The sequence below is a fragment of the Mobula hypostoma genome, chromosome 27 (assembly GCF_963921235.1).
Source record: "Mobula hypostoma chromosome 27, sMobHyp1.1, whole genome shotgun sequence".
Taxonomy (NCBI): domain Eukaryota; kingdom Metazoa; phylum Chordata; class Chondrichthyes; order Myliobatiformes; family Myliobatidae; genus Mobula; species Mobula hypostoma.
The window spans coordinates 33,024,220-33,043,185 of NC_086123.1; the positions used below are offsets into that span (position 1 = coordinate 33,024,220).

Here is an 18,966-nt window from a genome sequence, read left to right on the forward strand (position 1 = left end):
TTGTGTGACAACATGTCAGATAATCCTGATAGTATTTTTATTTAATAATGATTTCAGAATAAGCTATTGGCCACAACACTGGGAATAATTCCCACATTGCTCATCAAAACAGTGCCATGGATTGTTTTACATCCACCAAACAAAGATGAGACCTCAGTTCAATGCCTCCCTGAAAGATACCTTTCAGAGAGTGACACACGAGCACCACTTTGTAGTGGGTCATGACATAGCAAAGAAGCTTCCAAATGCAAGCCTATTGGACTGGTACAACTAATTTTTGGTTTTGTTGGGATGAGAAAACTATGAAAAATAATCAAAACCCTGAGTATCTAATGTAAAAAAAATCTGATTTCACAGACAACAGATTAGTTACTGTCGTGCTAAAAAATTAAAATAGTAATTGCTGCAGCAAAAGAAATCTCAGACTAATGTGACTCCACGTGGTTAATAGTTTATCACCTTGTTTTAACTAAGACCAATGCCCGATACAAATTGGTCTGTTTAATATTGGCCTTTTTCCACAAGTTATATTAGATCCATGAAATTGAAATCACACCTGGTAGCTTGCTTTTGAACAGCAATGAATTTTCTTTTTCCATACAAGTCCTCAGCTTAACTGTACTACTGACAAACACAACATGCCCGAGCAGAATGGTCAATATCACCCTGGTAAAAGTACATTATTGCAAACAGTACATTTCCGATGCTATCATTTACAACTACGTATTTTGAAAGTGACTCATTACTCTATAATATGCTTCTGTAAAACATCTGTGCCCATCTTGAAATATCACATTTACTTACTGCAATCCATCCCAGTTCCATCGTCCAAAAAGCATAACATGAATCCTCCTCGCAAATCTACATTCCTTACTAGAAATAAGCAAGTAATTTTAGTTGACAGCACAAAAGAAAAAAAAAAGCATATATAAATAAATTCATCAATTTAGTTTAGGGTGACAATATGAAGCAATCATATGCCAGATGCAGCATGGATAGAGGCAAATAAAGCTCCTGCTACACATTATGATAGTTGCAAGTTCACACAGGACACCATCGCTTAGTGGCACTGTCAATTTAGTGCAATAATTGACAAGCTACAGGTAGTTAACATAAATGAGCCTTCAGCCTCTAGAAACCAAAGGAGACAGCTCTTTTTCTAATTTATTGTAGTGGAAACAAGAATTAAGTGTTCTTAGCAACCTAAGGACACTGCAGTCTTTTGTCCAACCCTTGATCCAAATTATTTTTACAAAGTAGAACTGTTTAACATATAACAAATACTTGTACTTTTATGATTATTTTCTTTAATTCGGTGTGCTCATGTAGCAAGAACAAAAAGTCGAATAATAAAGTAAATAAAATCCAGCACAAAGCTACTGATTCCACTTTTCAGTGCTGCTGGAATATTCATGCAATAGAGTAGACAAGGGCAAGGTGTCGATCATAACCAACCAATCTTCAATATTAAAAATAGGTACCCAATTGTGGGTTTTCTTTTCAGAATTATTAGCCCACATTGGAGATTTGCATCAGCAAGCCATCTTCAGAAGCGAAAAGTAGTAAAATTATAATAGCTACCTGAAACAAAACTGTGCTTAGCAAAGAAAATACAAAAACCTGAGGCACAAAGGGACTTGGGAGTCCTTGTACAAGATTCCCTAAAGGTGAATTTGCAGGGTGAGTCTGTGGTGAGGAAGACAAATGCAATATTAGCATTCATTTGAAGAGGACTGGAACATAAAAGCAAGGATATAATGTTGAGATTTTAATAAAGCATTGGTGAGGCCTCACTTGGAGCATTGTGAGCAGTTTTGGGCCCCTCAACTTAGAAAGTGCTGAAACTGGAGAGGGTGCAAAGAAGGTTCACACAAATGATTCCAGGATTGTACAGCTTGCATATGATGAGTGCATGATGAATCTGGGCTTGTATTCACTGGAATTTAGAAGAATGAGGGGTGATCGAATGGTGAAAAGCCTTGACAGAGTGCATGTGGTGAGAATGTTTCCTATGGTGGGAGAGTGTACAACCAGAGGACACAGCCTCAGAATAGAGAGGTGTCCTTTTAGAATGGAGATAAGGAGGAATTTCTTTAGCAAGAGTGGCGAATCTGTGGAACTCTTTGCCACACGCACCTATGGAGGTCAAATCTTTATGTAAGGCAGAGGTTGACAGATTTTTGATTGGTCAGGGCATGAAGGGATACGGGGAGAAGGCAAGCGATTGGAGCTGAGAGGAAAAAGGGATCAGCCATGATGAAATGGCAGGGCAGCCTCAACGGACCAAACGGCCTAACTTTGCTACTATGTCTTATGGTCAAAAAAAAGTTGTGTTCTCACCCTTTTCTTTCCCAACATAAGATTGCGAGTCAAAGAGATGCAGCACAGAAACAAGCTCTGTAACCCTGTACCAACCACCAACTATTTATACTAATCCCACATTAATCCCCTTTGATTTTATTACCTCCATACTTCATCACTTCCATAAGATTGTACCACTTGTGTACACACCTCGGGCAATTTACAGTGTTAACTACCGACCAACCTGCATGTCCTTGGGACATGGTGGGAGGGGATGGGGGGAGGAGGAGAGAACCGGAATTGGCTGTGGAAACCCATGCAGTCAAAGGGAGAACTTGCAAGCTCCGCAGAGACAAAGAACCGAGTTCAGGATGAATCCTGGTGTTGTGAGGAAATAGGTTCACCAGTTACACTACTACACCCCTGCCAGTGGTCATATAAGTTATGCTACCACTTAGCAAGAAACCAAAAAAAAAAATCAAGGTTCAAAGTAAATTTTCCCTACACCAATATCCTTAAACAGAAAATTCTACTAGAATTAGTGGATAAGGCCCAGTCTATCATGGGTAAAATCCCCTCACCATTGAGCACATCTACATAAAACGCTGTCGCAGGAAAGCAGCTTCATCGGGGACCTCAAGCACTCCGAACATGCTCTTTTTTTTGCTGCTGCCATCAGGAAGAAGGTAAATAGCCTTAGGACTATTAGCATCTGGTTGAGGAACAGTTATTACCCTTCAACTATTAGGCTCTTAAACCAAAGGGGATAACTTCACTTGCCCCCATCATTAAAATGCTCCCACTTCCAATGGATTCACTTTCAAAGACTTTTCATCTGATGTCCTCAATATTTATTGCTTATTTATATTACTGTTTCTTCTTCTTGCATTTGCACAGTTTGTTGTCTTCTGCACTCTAGTTGAATGCCCTAGAGCAGCAGTCATTCGTTGATTCTGGTAAAGTTACTATTCTATACATTTGTTGAGTATGCCCACAAGAAAATGAATCTCAGGGTTGTATATGATGACATACAAGTACTTTGATAATAAAATTTACTTCAAACTTTATGAATTTGGTGTGTTTTTTTGAGTGCCATCAAGGCAAATCCAAATGAAATTTCCTGCCTGACTGCATGGGTTGTAGACCTGTTCCCAAGCATTTGTCAAATTCATCCACCAGTTCAAGGGTTGGATAGCAGCCTAGAATGAAGAGCTAACCAATTTTTCTTTCCTGTCATATTAACGTCATTTTAATGGAAATCTGTAGATACCACTCAGGGGCAGATGGGTGCGAACTTCCAACAATATTCTGTGACAAAAGCGGGACTTTTTTTTTAAACATGTAACCAGCCTATTTAAATGGACAGAAGTGATTAAACCTCCACTTACCTGTATAGATGTCCACTCTTGTAGCAGCTGCATCTCTGCAAAATTTAATGAAGGGATTGAAATTTGAGAGATGAAAGATTAAGGGCATTTGCACCCAAACTATAAAAAGGTTAATTTTTTCAGAAGGCCTTTTAAAACACTGAATCTTGTTGCAGTTTGAGTAGCATAAAGTTAAGAATTTATTCTCAATTAAACTGCAAATCAGATGTTAAGAGTTAAGATAGCTAAAGGGCTCAAGTATTTAACAATATATTTTAACCCCAATTATGTGTTCAATTCAAAGCTCTGAGGTACAAAACTACCCTCGCCTACTGTGAGCCTAATAAATTGAAAACTCTCTAAACCCAACTTCAAATGCTAACAATTTTATGTTCATTTTAATCCCTGTATCTATTACACATGGTTGATATATTTCCAAGTGAATGAATGACTTATGATAAAAATTAATCCAACAGCAACAAATTATCCTTATGCAACACCTACACAGAAAAGGAATGCAAATCATATTAACACCCAATATGGTACCTGCACAGATATCTGGTCAACAATACAGGTATTCAGGACATCATTTTAATTCTCCTATCATTACTCCCATAACACAGTGTCAGATTATCAGAGCTTGGACCTAACTGACAAGAAACTAAAAATTCAAAAGATTTAATTGCTCATTGTGGCATTCCTATAGATTAACATACTAATTGTTTCACTGTGGAAAAATCAAGATTGATGTAGGTAGATTCAACATGACACAATGAGAAATTGAATCTGAAAAGCATAATTGAAAATTTAGAATTAACTTTACTAATTCTAAGACATAAAATTCCTATAAATTACAAAATAAATAAATAGTACTAAGGGATTAATGAGGTAGCATTCGTGGGTCATTCAGAAATCTGATTTTGGGGGGGGGGGAATGGTTTCTGAGTCGTTGAGTGTGGGCCTTCGGGCTCCTATACCTCCGCACTGGGTAGTAAGAGAAGAGGGCACGTCCCAGTTGGTGAGAGTCCTTACTGAAGGATGCTGCCTTGCTGGGCACTACCTCGTGAAGATGTCCTTGATGGTAGGGAGGCATGCGCATAATGGAGCCAGCTGAGTCTGCAACACTGCAGCCCCTTGCAATCCTGTGCACTGGAACATCCACACTGGGCTGTGATGCAAAGTCAGAATGCTCTCCACTGTATATCCATAGAAATTTACAAGAATCTTTGATGACATACCACACATTCTTAAACTCCTTACAAAGTAGAGCCACCTACACACCTTCTTCATAACTGCATTGATGTGTCGGACCCAGGATAGATCCTCTATATTTTTAATCCATCCCTGGCCCAGGCAGTTGTTCCTACAAGCTTCAAGATCGCCACCAAAGTGCCAGTGCTGAAGCATTCCACTGCCACGGGCCTGAATGACTTCTGTCCAGTTGCACTCATCCCCATCACTGCAAAGTGCTTTGACAGACTGGTTCTATCACATCTGAAATCCTGTCTGCCCACTACCCTGGACACCCATCAATTTGTCTATCGCACCAACAGGTCAACAGAGGATCCATCTCCACGGCACTTCACTCTGCCCTGACCCACCTGGACAGCCCCAACTCTTATGTCAGAATGCTGCTCATTGACTTTAATTTGGCATTCAAAACTGTGATCCCCTCCAAGCTGATCGCCAAACTTCGCCAGCTTGGTATCAGCTCATCCCTCGGCAATTGGACCTTGGACTTTCTAACAGTCCCCAGTCAGTTAAGTTAGACAACCTCTCCTCCTCCACTCTTACCCTGAACACCGGTGTGCCTCAAGGCTGTGTGCTGAGCCCTCTTCTGTAATGACTTTTCACCTATGACTGCGTTCCTGTACATGGTTCTAACTCCATAATCAAGTTTGCAGACGACACCACAGTGGTTGGCCTGATCAGAGGGGATGACGAGACGGCATACAGGGATGAGGTCCAGCACGTGGCTGCATTGTGAGCCGACAGCAACCTGGCCCTTAACACCCAGAAGACCAAGGAGATCATTGTGGACTTCAGGCATGCCAGGAGTCACACTCACGTCCCCATCTACATCAACGGAGCTGCAGTGGAGCGTGTATCAAGCTTCAAATTCCTTGGTATCCACATTTCCGAGGATCTCACCTGGTCCCTGAACTCTTCCATCCTAATCAAAAAGGCGCAACAGCACCTTTATTTCCTGTGAAGCATCAAGAAAGCTCACCTCTGTCCCAGGATACTGACGGACTTTTACTGCTGTACCATTGAGAGCATACTCACCAACTGCATCTCAGTGTGGTATGGCAATTGTCCCGTATCGGACCGCAAAGCACTCCAGTGTGTGGTGAAAACTGTCCAGCGGATTATCAGCACCCAATTGCCCACCATTGAAAACACCTACCATAAACACTGCCTGGACATGGTGAAAAGCATTATCAAGGATGCATCTCACCCTAACCATGGACTTTTTACTCTCCTCCTATCCAGTAGGCGCTACAGGGGCCTCTGCTCCCACACCAGCAGGCACAGGAAGAGCTTTTTCCCTAAGGCTGTGACCCTGCTGAACCTCACATCACAGCTCTAAGCAGTACTGCACCCATATTGTACTGTCTCAGTACTTTTATATTTGTGTGCTGTAGCACTTAATTTTTATTCGCAGTTATTTTGTAAATAACACTATTCTTTGGATTTCTGGTCAGATGCTAACTGCATTTCATTGGCTTTGTATCTATATTTGGCACAATGACAGTAAAGTTGAATCTAATCTAATTCTAACATGTAGGCACCAAGTAAGCTGCTCACCCTTTTCACTGCTGATCTCTTTGATGACTGGTGTGTCTTCTCCCCACTTCCTCTTCCTGAAATCTATATTCAATTCGTTAGTCTTGCTGACGTTGAGAGGGTTTTTTTTTGCTGTCGTATCACTTAATTAGCCGATTTGTATTCCTCCTCGTTGCCATCTGAGATTTTGCCAACAACAGTAGTGTCATGGTTCCTTAAGGTTGTTATAACTGGGGCTGGTGGTGGGGATAAGATCCCAGTACTTATTACATGCCCCCAATGGTGTGTGTCTCAAATAGCCTCTGACATCCAAGTTCAACTCCTGGCCTGCACATGTGGTTTAGCTACCAAGTCCAACTGAACCATTTCTACTGACAGAAGAAGGAGCAAAGACGGGATACTGGTGCTTTAAAACCAGTCACTCTGGGCACATGGAGCTCATCAGCTGTGCTTGGCAGCTCACCTAGAAGGAAAATTCTGATCTCAAATCTCTGCTGCCATGCAGCTTTACCCACTCATGGGGAAGGTTTCAGGAGTAAACCCCGAGGAAAACTCCAGAGTTGGAGTCCCCAAGACAGTCGGATGCTGAGTTCAATGCTGACTGGCAACTCATGCAATCCACTGGTGCTAAACTGCATTGGTCTCTGCTGTTCCTTTGGATTTATCAGCTGCATGGAGAGAGGGAGCCTGCTAATGGGCAACAGCTTGCTCGCCATATCGGACTGCCTCGGCTCACACATCACGTAGACAGCTAGCGTACAATATACATGGTCTATCCCAACCAAAGGAGGGCCTCTAACAGTAGGGTCATCTGCAAATTTATATACGGCATTGGAGCCCTGCTTAGCCACACAGCCGTGAGTGTAGAGAAAGCAGAGCACTATGCTAAGCATACAGCCTACATTGATTGTCAGACGGGAGGAAGTTTTAATCACCAAAGTTGAGGAACCAGTTGCAGAGAGAGGTAGCGAAACCTCCCAAATAATGTAAACTGTTCACCAAACTTTCCAACTGAGTTAACAAAAATAAGGTTCAAAGCATTAGGTTTTTCAATTCATGGAAAAAGCTTATTTTTCTCCAACATGCTTGATCCTAGAATAGAAAATAAATGCAATAGCGAAATCTGAACTCTGAAAAGAGAGCCAGGTCAAGAAAGAGCACAAGCACACACAAGTAAGGACAATTAAATTAAGGAGATATTCCTCACAAATTTTGATGTCACTTTCTATTCTGGGTACATGGGCTTAGTATTTAGGCATCAAACACCATACGTGCCCATGATGGAGCTCAGTCAACTCCATGGGCACTGGCCACCGTAGTATCCAGGACATCTTCAAGGAGTGATACCTCAAGAGGGCAACATCCATCATTCCTAGGACAAGCTCTCTTCTCATTGCTGCCATCAGGAGGACGTACATAAGCCTGAAGGTGCACACTCAAAGATTCAGGAATAGCTTCTTCCCCTCTGTCATCCAATTTCTGAATGGACTTTAAACCCATAAACACTACCTCACTGCTTTTTCTTGCACTAATTTTACTATTTATATATATATATATACACACACACAACTGCAATTCACGCATTTTTCTCTATTATTATGTATTGCATTATACTGCTGCCGCAAAGTTAACAAATTTCACGACATATGCTGACGATATTAAACCTGATTCTGAATGTATTTGAACACCAGAGAACAGGTTGATCATACCAATATCTGGAAACAACTGCAAAATATATACGAAAGCTGCCTAGTCTCACCTTAAACTATGGAATACCATAATAGTAACCTGGAGCTTTCACATGTTTATAAAACAGCACAAAATATATTTAATGTGTCATATTGTCAAATTGCCAGTTAATGCAGATTTGATGGAATACATCAAGTTCCTTTGTTAAGCAGAAAACAGACCACAGGACCACAAGATAGTGAGAGGCATTGATCGTGTGGATAGTCAGAGGCTTCTTCCCAGGGCTGAAATGGCTAGCATGAGAGGGCATATTTTTAAGGTGCTTGGAAGTAGGTACAGAGATGTCAGGGGTAACTATTTTTTACGCAGAGAGTGGTGAGTGCGTGGAATGGGCTGCTGGCGGTGGTGGTGGAGACGGAGACAATAGGGTCTTTTAAGAGACTCCTGGATGGATACATGGAGCTTAGAAAATAGAGGGCTATGGGTAAGCCTAGGTAGTTCTATGGTAGGGACATGTTCGGCACCACTTTGTGGACCAAAGGACCTGTATTGTGCTGTAGGTTTTCTATGTTTCTAGACAGTCTTATTCATTTCTGAAGAACTACATATACACAAGTAATCATTAACATATTCCCCAATAATCTTCTCTGCAAGGAACTTTAAATGATACAGTGATACCCAAAGGTAAACAACAGTATGCTTGTTTTCAATCTGTAATGTTCGCCAATTCATATTTTGACACATCATGAAAATAGTCAAAGCTGAAAATAATTGGGGGTTGGGGAATGATGTGGGGAAGTGTTACATCAAGACACCACTGCTGGAACCTACTACTTTCTGACAGGCAGCAATTCAAAACAGTCAACGTGCTGTATGCTTAAATAAATCCCACCACATTGAAATATACACACTTGTGTTTTTTTTTGAAGTGTAGCAAGTGGTGTGCATACTAGCACAGCAGCCATTCAATTCTTGTCAAGTTCCACAAACAGATCAGATGAAGAGACAGGGGTGTTAAGCTTCTCGTTCATCTTGAAACAGCAGCACAGAAAAGTTTAATATCTATCAGATCAGTGAAGCAGATAAATGTTAAGTAGTTTCATCCATGGGATGGCACCTCCAACATCACTAAAACACTGCACTAGAGCGTCAAATAACATTCAACCAAGAAGTGGAAGTTCTTTGTGCATTTTTCACAGAAACCAAATAGGGTGGATTGTAAGAATGTAACACTTGCAAACACAGATGATGTTCAACTAAATAAGTACACAAATGAAATGAAAGCAGCTACAAAGGGCAAACACCCACAAAATGTACAGAAATGAGAGGATAACAGTTATAAAGATGGTGACCCTACCTGGCATTGTCCACCAGCTCAGCCAAAGCTCCAAAAAGAAATTCATGAGTGGTTCTGAAATGTTCAAAACAAAACAGATACAGTCATATCTACTTTCTTCCATATAGAATTTCAAAATATAGATGAGCAAGAAAAAAAAGTTCATTATCATACTGAGCATTATTTGTTAACTTGTGTAAAATAGAACAATGAATGGGTGAAGCTTCTGTATATCATATGCATATGAACTCTGATTCCAGCAAAAAGTTTATAGGTTCAGTTTCTTAGATATTGTATATTAACACATCACTGCAGAAGTACAGTGATCTTTTAGTTATATTGATAAGTACTGCAGGATCACCAAGCAGAGATCAAGGTAAAATATTAAGATTGTAGAATTATATAGCATACAAACAGACCCTTCAGCCCACTGAATCTGCACTATCAAAGATCCATTTTCACTAATCCTATACTAGATCCATTTTATTATCCCACAGAAAGACAGTTGTGTGATGATTTTAATTCACCACAAAAATCTATAAATCTTACTGGTAAATACTATTCAATAAATAGGCATTTCTTGTTTTCTTTCCTCCAGCTTCTGTAAATTCTCAGTTACTTACTTTACTTAATTACTACAAATAACTGCTGAGAAATCAATGGCTATTACCATAATTAAAAACACCTACAGGTTATCCAATAATTTTGGATACAATATTACTATATAATACAGTATATAACCAGGAGAGAGTGGCAAGCCGAAACCAAATCTGTCTCTGCATAACAATTATGGCTAAACAATCCTTCACACTTTTGTACCTAAAATGGATTTGCATTTGTTGCGCTGTTTAAATTCCTTAAATGTTAACCACTGCTCATTTCAGTTTTCCTATCTCCCATAGTCAGCTTATCACTCATACCTTTGTAGCTCTTTTGTTAGGTACTGATTTCAGATTCAACTAAATTATTTTCAACCATTCAACATAATCATGCTGGTGCTTCCCTTAACATCCCTTTAACGAACAAATCACACTGCACAACACCAGGTCTAAATTAGCATGTTTTCTCCGGCTCCTCAGCACCCTGATCTAGAAAGTCACCTCTAATACACTCAATGAACTTATCTTTCATATGGTTATCCCAGTCTATGGTCCCACGATTATTTTATCATCATCATTAGATGCGCCTCTTATTTTCTGAATTATATCATGCCCTAGGGGCTTACTATTTGGGGCCTATAGACAATCTGCACCAGTACTGCCACTGGTACAATGCACAACTAAACTACTCCACAAATTATGATTCTTCCATCCTTTATTATTTATTACTTTATGTTCCACTTTTCTTCTCCCTTCTAAAAACGAAGTACGCATGAATATTTAATTTCCAGCCTTGGGTACTGCACTCAGGTCTCTGTGACCTTTATTAAGTAATTTCCATTCCTTTTAATTTGTGCCATTAATTCATCTATTATCTGTGCATTCAAATAAAAAGCATTTGCGTATTGTGGTACACCTCAATGTACTTTAAAACAGCATGGTTTTACCTGGGATTACTACTACTACTACTACACTTCTTTTAAATATACTTCTGCTACTAATCCGTGTGCAATCGAAGCCTGTAATTTACATTACGTTATTATGTTTTGGGGCCAACTGAAAGATCTGGCGCTTTTCCTGCTTCCGAAGGAATTTGGCATGGTTGACAGCGAGACCGGGAAAGGAGTGTGTGGCCTAACAGCAGAGTACAAACCCATGATCAGCTACAATTCTCATCCAACTTGCCGATCAAAGTGTTGAGCAAGACTGAAATCAATGAGGACAAAGATATAACTGGTCTCTCACTCTCACTTGCTGCCACCAGAGTCCTGGATCTTGGGCAAGGTTTGATCAGCATGGTTTACTGATTGGAGTGGTTTTTAAGAGGACTCTGCAGTTCATGTTATGAGTTTCTAATTTCTTGACTGGTCCCATTTTTATGCGATTTTGATCGGGGTGGACTGGCTGTGCAACCTGTAGTCAACAAGCGACACAGTGCTGAGTTCAATGAACTAAACAAAACAAAACATTCCAAGAGTGTTTCAAGGATACACTTTGATGTTTAATATTCAGTGTGTTATTCGCTCATTTTTTGCCAATTGCACAATTGTTTTTTCTTTCCCCTCGCACATTGGATGCTTGATGTTTTCTTTTAACGGGTTCAAGTGTTTCTTTGTTTTGCGGCTGGCTGTGGGAAGACGAATCTCAGGGTTGTGTACTGTATACATACTTTGATAATAAATGTACTTTGAATCTTTGAAATTCTCTTACTCCATCAAGTTACTCTATTCAGTAGTTAGTCTAGTAACAAATCATTTCGCACTACACCTATGCTTTCCTTGAATATAAGTGGGCACAATGTAATTGTATTAAATGCAGACGAGCGTCTTAAATCCTGGTGATATCATTAGTTCCATCAGCATTTCAGCAAACACTAATTTGCTGCAATACTTGGATGTCTGTAGTAGCTCTATTTCTGAACCCTTCAGGTTATTTTTCTTCTGCAATATAGCAAATGCTCTGCTGCACTTTTGTTTCCTTCCCTTATACACTGAAAAGCCCGTGGCAACACCAATGTTAAATGTTCACAAACCCCTGGGGTTCTGACTCAAAGCCTGTCTGTAGTTTCACCATTAAATTGTTCTGCTTCAGTTACATCAGATTCCCACATCACCAAATGCTCTATGAGATGTATCACCCTAACTATACTTTTCTAGAAACAGCAAAGGTTAGTGTACAAATAAAACAATGGGAAGCAAGTCATACATCTGAACAAAAAACTTCCTCTCAAAATTAAGTATCATCTCAAGATTACAGATCCAAAAAAATGTGATGATTTAACCAGATACACTAAATTTGAAATATTCTCACAACAATAAAGACATATATACTGTCTGCACAATAGCAAGAGTAGTGCAGGAAATTTCCAAGTGGCCAACCAAGGCAGACACGGATACGGAATGAACGGAGGCAAGTCAGATTAGTTTGGACAGGCACAGGCACAGGCACAGGCATAGTGGGCTGAAGAGTGCTGTATAACTCTAATCTCTCTCTCGCTATTATATTCAAAGTTAGATAATAAAGGCTGAGCAGGCAGATAGATATCCATACTTATTTATCTTCTGTCTTTAGGAATAAGTATCCAACTGAAACATAACCCAAGGGAATTTCATATTGCCAAAGTACTTTACCAGATTTTGACCTCTTGTCTCTCACACTATATCCCACCATACTAACACTATAACTTTCCCCTCCTACCCCAAACTAGTCGTGCAAGACATTTTTAATCAAAGTGATGGCACTCTAAATAACTGCAGTAATTTCGAGGTAGCAAAATCCAGTCAGGTGTAGAAAGTAAATCTTAAAACTAAGTCTACTTCTCCAAAGATGCTTCCAGTCTTTGAAAGTTATGTGAAATCTGATAAAATTCTATCAGAGTATCCAGAACACAATAAATGGTAATGTCCTTTTGACATTTATATCACTACACACAAAATGCTAGAACTCAGCAGCAGGTCAGGCAAATCTATGAAGGGAAATGAACAGTTGATATTTTGGCCCGAGAACTTTCATTAGTATCAATCAGATGACGCTGAACTCTTCTTCCGCCGGCTCCGTCTTCAAGCTTACTTCTTCGGCAAGGATTCTCCCACACCCACCGATGACCCCTTCCCCTGTCTTCAACCTCCTCCTCTTCATGGACACCCCGCTCTGGTCTTCTGCCTGCTCTGCATCTCTTTATTGCTAACTGCCAACGGAACATCAACCATCTCGACTTCTCCAAACCTTGCTCCAATTCCAACCTCACTCCTTCCGAACGCTCTGCTCTCCACTCCCTCTGCACTAATCCTAACTTTACTATAAAACCCAACGATAAGGGGGGTGCTGTTGTAGTCTGGTGTACTGACCTCTACCTTGACGGGGCACAGCGACAACTCACGGATACCCCCTCTTATTTACCCCTCGATCATGACCCCAATAAGGGGCACCAGGCCATTGTCTCCCACACCATCACCAACTATATCCGCTCAGGGGATCTCCCATCCACTGCTACCAAACTTATAGTTCCCACACCCTGCACTTCCCGTTTCTATCTCCTACCCAAGATCCACAAACCTGCCTGTCCAGGTAGACCCATTGTCTCAGCTTGTTCCTGCTCCACCAAACTCATTTCTGCATACCTCAACACTGTTTTATCCCTTGTTCAATCCCTTCCTACCTACGTTCGTGACACTTCTCACGCTCTGATTCTTTTCAATGATTTTAAGTTCCCTGGCCCCCACCACTTCATTTTCACCATGAATGTTCAGTCCCTATATACCTCCATCCCCCACCAGGAAGGTCTCAAAGCTCTCCACTTCTTTTTGGATTCCAGACCTAACCAGTTCCCCTCTACCACCACTCTGCTCCACCTAGTGGAATTAGTCCTTACTCTTAATAATTTCTCCTTTGGCTCCTCCCACTTTTTCCAAACTAAAGGTGTAGCCAGGGGCACCCATATGGGTCCCAGCTATGCCTGCCTTTTTGTTGGCTTTGTGGAACAATCCATGTTCCAAGCCTATACTGCTATCTGTCCCCCAATTTTCCTTCCTACATCGACAACTGCATTGGTGCTGCTTCCTGCACGCATGCTGAGCTCGTTGATTTAGGAGATTAGGAGAATGGGTAAGAAAGTGGGAAATGAAATATAATGTTGGAAAATGCATGGTCATGCACTTTGGTAGCAGAAATAAGTGTGTGGAATATTTTCTAAATGGGGAGAAAATCCAAAACTCCAAGATGAAAAGGGACTTGGGAGTCCTTGTGCACAACACCCTGAAGGTTAACTTGCAGGTTGAGTCAGTGGTGAAGAAGGCAAATTCAATATTAGTATTCATTTCAATAGGTCTAGAATACAAGAGCAAGGATGTGATGCTGAGGCTTTATAAGACACTGGTGAAGCCTCACCTTGAGTATTGTGTATAGTTTTGGACTCTTCACCTTAGAACAGATGTGCTGGCATTAGAGAGGGTCCAGAGGAGGTTCACAAGGATAATTCCAGGAATGAAAGGGTTATCATACGAGGAACATTTGATGGCTCTGGGTCTGTACTCCAGAATTCAGAAGGATGAGGAGGGATCTCATTGAAACATTTCGAATGTTGAAAGGACTAGACAGAGTAGATATGTGAAAGGATGTTTCCCATGGTGGAAGAGTCTAGGACAAGAGGGCACAGCCACAGGATAGATGGGCGTCCATTCAAAACAGAGATGCGGAGAAATTTCTTTAGCCAGAGGGTGGTGAATTTGTGGAATTTTTTGCCACGTGCGGGTGTGGAGGCTAGGTCCTTGGGTGTACTTAAGACAGAGGCTGATAGGTTCTTGATTGGACATGACATTAAAGGTTATGGGGAGAATGCCGGGAAATGGAGGAGAAAAAAAAAGGATCAGCCATGATTAAATGGCAGAGCAGACTCGATGGGCCAAATGACTTAATTCTGCTCCTATGTCTTACGATCTTATAGTATTGGAATGAAAGATGACAGAAGCCAGAATAAAAGAGTGGGGGTGGGGGTTGAAGCACGAGCTGGCAGGTGATAGGTGATGAACAGAGAGGGATCTGGCTTCAACATGGTAATGGAGGAGGCTGTGAACAGACGCCAGTGTGGGAATGAGAAGTGGAAATAAAACAACTGGCCACATCGAGACCCTGGCTGTGAAGGTCCTCGGTGATGTAATACCCCCAGTCTGCATCTCGTCTCACCAATGTTGAGGAGACTGCACCAGAAGCACTGGATACAATAAATGACCTAGTCATGTCCATGTTGCAGGGAAAATGCCTGGAAGGTGATTGATGCAAGTGGAAAAGGGAGTCACAGAGAGCACGATCCCTCCGGAAAGGAAGATGTGCCCAGTGATGACATTCTGTTAGAGATAGCAGAAGATACAGAGAACATGTTAGAAGTGGAGATTTGAGGGGTACTAGGTTATGTTGGAGGGAAGATAGAACGGGGGTGAACATGCAGGAAATAGGGGAGATGCAGCTGACTGTTGCATTGACAGCAAAGGAAGAAAAACTTCATTCTCTGGTTGTAAATAAAAGGCCATTTTGTACGCCCTGGAACAGAAAACCTCATCACGAGGACAGATGTGGCAGAGACAGAAGAACCCAGAGAAAGGAATGGCATCATTGCAAGTACAGGGTGGGAAGAGGGGTAGTTAGGGCAACTATGGAAGTCAGTATGTTTGTAAAAGATGTTGGCAGATAATATGTCCCTGGAGAAGGAGACAGAGATCAAGGATGGGGAGATGGACCAACTAAATATAAGGACAGGATGAAAGTTGGAGGCAAAGTTGATCAAGTTTACAAACTCTACATGGGTAATGGAAGCAAGACCAATAAAGTCATTAATGTAGCAGTGAAAAGAGCTGGAGGGGTATTTAGGCTTAGAACATGGACTGTTCTACATAGCTGATAAAAAGGCAAGCAAAGCTGAGGCTCATATGAGTACACCTTTGATCTGGAGAAAGTGGGAGGATGCCAGATGGAGGAAGATGGTAGCAGGGGAACTGGTCGGGTCTGTTGGCTCGCTCTTCTTTCTTGACTTGAGGCCTTCCTGATGGAAAAAAGTAGTACAGGAGGACTGATCGCCCATGGTGAAATGAGGCAGTCAGAGGTAGGAAATGAAAACTGTTCAAGTGGTGCAGGGCATGCAAAGTATCAATGATTAGGTAGGATGGGAAAGTGGGAGGACAAAATAGAACTACAAGGACACGAATTCTGTGGGGAAGGGGCAGGTGAAAACAATGCAACTTTAACCATCTCCAATAGAATCTCACGATCACGTACCTTCCCTCACTCTCTCCTTTTCACTTTCCACAGGGATAGCCCTCTCTGTGATGCCTTTGTCCACTCATTTCTTCCACCTTTGCCCCAGGCATTTATTCCTGAAACTGTGCTAAAAGTTACACCTACCCACACACCACCTGCCTCACAACTATTCAAGACCCTAAATAGGTCTTCCAGGTGAGACAGCACTTCACATGCAAATCCACCAGTGTCATTTATTGTATCTGGTGGGTCTACATCAGTGAGACCCGACACAAACTGAGGGATTGCTTCATCAAGAACCTTCACTACATCCATCACATTAGTGAGGGTCTCGCAGTGGCGATCAAGTATAATTCCACTTCCCATTCCCACACTGACCACGACTTCCTCTACTGCCATGGTGAAGCCAGCCATAGATGGCAAGAGCAAAACTTCGTATTCCTTCTCGGTAGACTCCAGCCTGATGGCATCAGCATCTATTTCTATAACTTCTGGTAACCACTCCCCTCTGCTCCCCCATTTTCCTTTACCCTCTTCTATTTCCACTCCCCTATCATGACTCACCTATCACCTTCACCTTCCACCCTCTGGTTCCCTACCTCTCTCCCTTTAGTCCATGATCTCCTCCTTTCACCCTTTGTCTCTCCCACTTATCCCGTTCTCCCCCAGTTTCCGGCCTCCCCCCTCACTCAATTCCTCTGTCACTTGCCAGCTCAACAGTGACTCCAGATGCTACCTAACCGATAGCGTCCCTCCAGCGTTTTGTATGTGTTGATCCAGATTTCCAGCATATAATCCATCATGTCTGTTTTGACATTTATGATCAATTTTTGACTAAGTGGTAACCCAGCCCAGACTAAGCCATGTGTAAAAGTCAATGTATTCTGCTATTATGTAAATAGGCTCAAATGGTGAATTCTATTTCCACTGTAATGCAAAATAAGTAAACAGACATTTCATGCCACAGGGCCGTGCAGTTCTCACCTGATTAGCAGTTTCTCTTTGAAAATGGCAAATGGAATCATTTATAATTTCCTCCTTTTGTATTAAGATGGTATAATGCCCTGGTTAAGATTTTTACTGCTATGCTGCAGGCATTTCATTTTAGCAACTCTATAAAAGCAATGTGTTCTGCTTTTAACACATTCTGGTTTTGGCAAAAAGATGAGGGGCTATGATGTTCAACCTAAGAATGCTGTGTCAGCCAATCAGGATGATGGAATTGGGAGAAAGTTCAGGAAAGCAGGGCAGAGAGAGATTTGTGATGGCAGGAGCTGTGGAGAGGAGATGAGGGTAGATGATCGAGAATGCCGTGGAAAGGAGCGTCCTTGTTGCATGAAGTGCTTTCTGCAGATGAATGGCTCCAAGGAGGAAGGGCCAATACTCCCAAGAGAGATCCCGTTGGTTCAAGATGGAGTTCGAGTGAGGTTGGGAATGTGGTGTGTGCTTTCACACAGACCATGGGTCCAGCACACGAGTAAAATGGACTCGAACTTTATGTGCACAATTGGACTGAGTTAACTGTAATGGGACATTTTATTTTTTTCTTTTTTTTCCCTAGTAACTGAAATTTGTAAACATACTTTAAAATTTTATGCATACTTTAAAATGTTATTTTGTACATATGTTATGTACGAGCAATATTTACAGAGCGTTTCCTCGATTCGAGGTTTCTTTAATTGGAACATCATGACATTTATGTTTGTCTGAACCTAAATCATATTGACCATAGATGCAAATATCACTACACCCTTTAAGAAAGGAGGAAGGCAGCAGAAAGGAAATTATAGACCAGTTAGTCTGACCTCAGTGGCTGGGAAGATGTTGGGGACAATTGTTAAGGAGTACTTGGTGACACAGGTCAAGATAGGGCAAAGTCAACATGGTTTCCTTAAAGGAGCCCATGGGATTACAATAAAGTTGCTGGCATGGTTAGAGCATTGGCGGATTGGTTGGAGGCAGCGAGTGGAAATAAGAAGATACTTTCCTGCTTGGCTGCCGGTGACCAGTGGTATTCCCCAGGTGTCGGCATTGGGACCACTTCTTATGCCATCAATGATTTAGATGATGGAATAGATGGCTTTGTTGCCAAGTTTGCAGATGATAGGAAGATTGATGGAGGAGCAGGTAATGATGAAGAAACCTGCAGGCTGCAGAAGACTTAGTCATATTAGAAGAATGGGCAAGAAGGTGGCAAATGAAATACAATGTGGGCAACTGCACGGTCATACACTAGGGTAGAAGAAATAAATGTGCAGAAAATTTTCTAAATGGGGTGAAAATCCAAAAATCTGAGATGCAAAGGGACTTGGGAGTCCTTGTGCACAACACCCTAAAAGTTAACTTGCAGGTTGAATTGGTGGTGAGGAAGGCAGATGCAATGTTAGCATTCATTTCAAGAGGTTTAGAATACAAGATTAGGGATGTGATGCTGAGGCTATATAAAGCATTGGTGAGGCCTCACCTTGAGTATTGTGAACAGCTTTGGGCTCACCTAAAAAAAGATGTGCTGGCATTGGAAAGCATTCAGAAAAGGTTCACAAGGATGATTCTGGGATCGAAAGGGGTATCGTACAAGGAACATTTGATAGCTCTGGGTCTTTACTTGCTGAATTTCAAAGGATGACAGGGGATCTCA

The 18,966-nt window shown here is 41.5% G+C and overlaps 1 protein-coding gene across 1 annotated transcript in view; it reads right to left on the reverse strand.

Moving 5' to 3' along the window:
* morc2 (MORC family CW-type zinc finger 2) overlaps positions 1–18,966 on the reverse strand; it is a 104,426-nt gene that overhangs the window by 65,885 nt on the left and 19,575 nt on the right. Inside the window, exons 2-4 of the mRNA XM_063034173.1 lie at positions 9,502–9,555; positions 3,690–3,724; positions 805–873 (exon numbers count right to left, since the gene is read on the reverse strand). Coding sequence (XP_062890243.1) covers positions 805–873; positions 3,690–3,724; positions 9,502–9,555 — 158 coding nt within the window. The remainder of the gene's footprint in view (positions 1–804; positions 874–3,689; positions 3,725–9,501; positions 9,556–18,966) is intronic.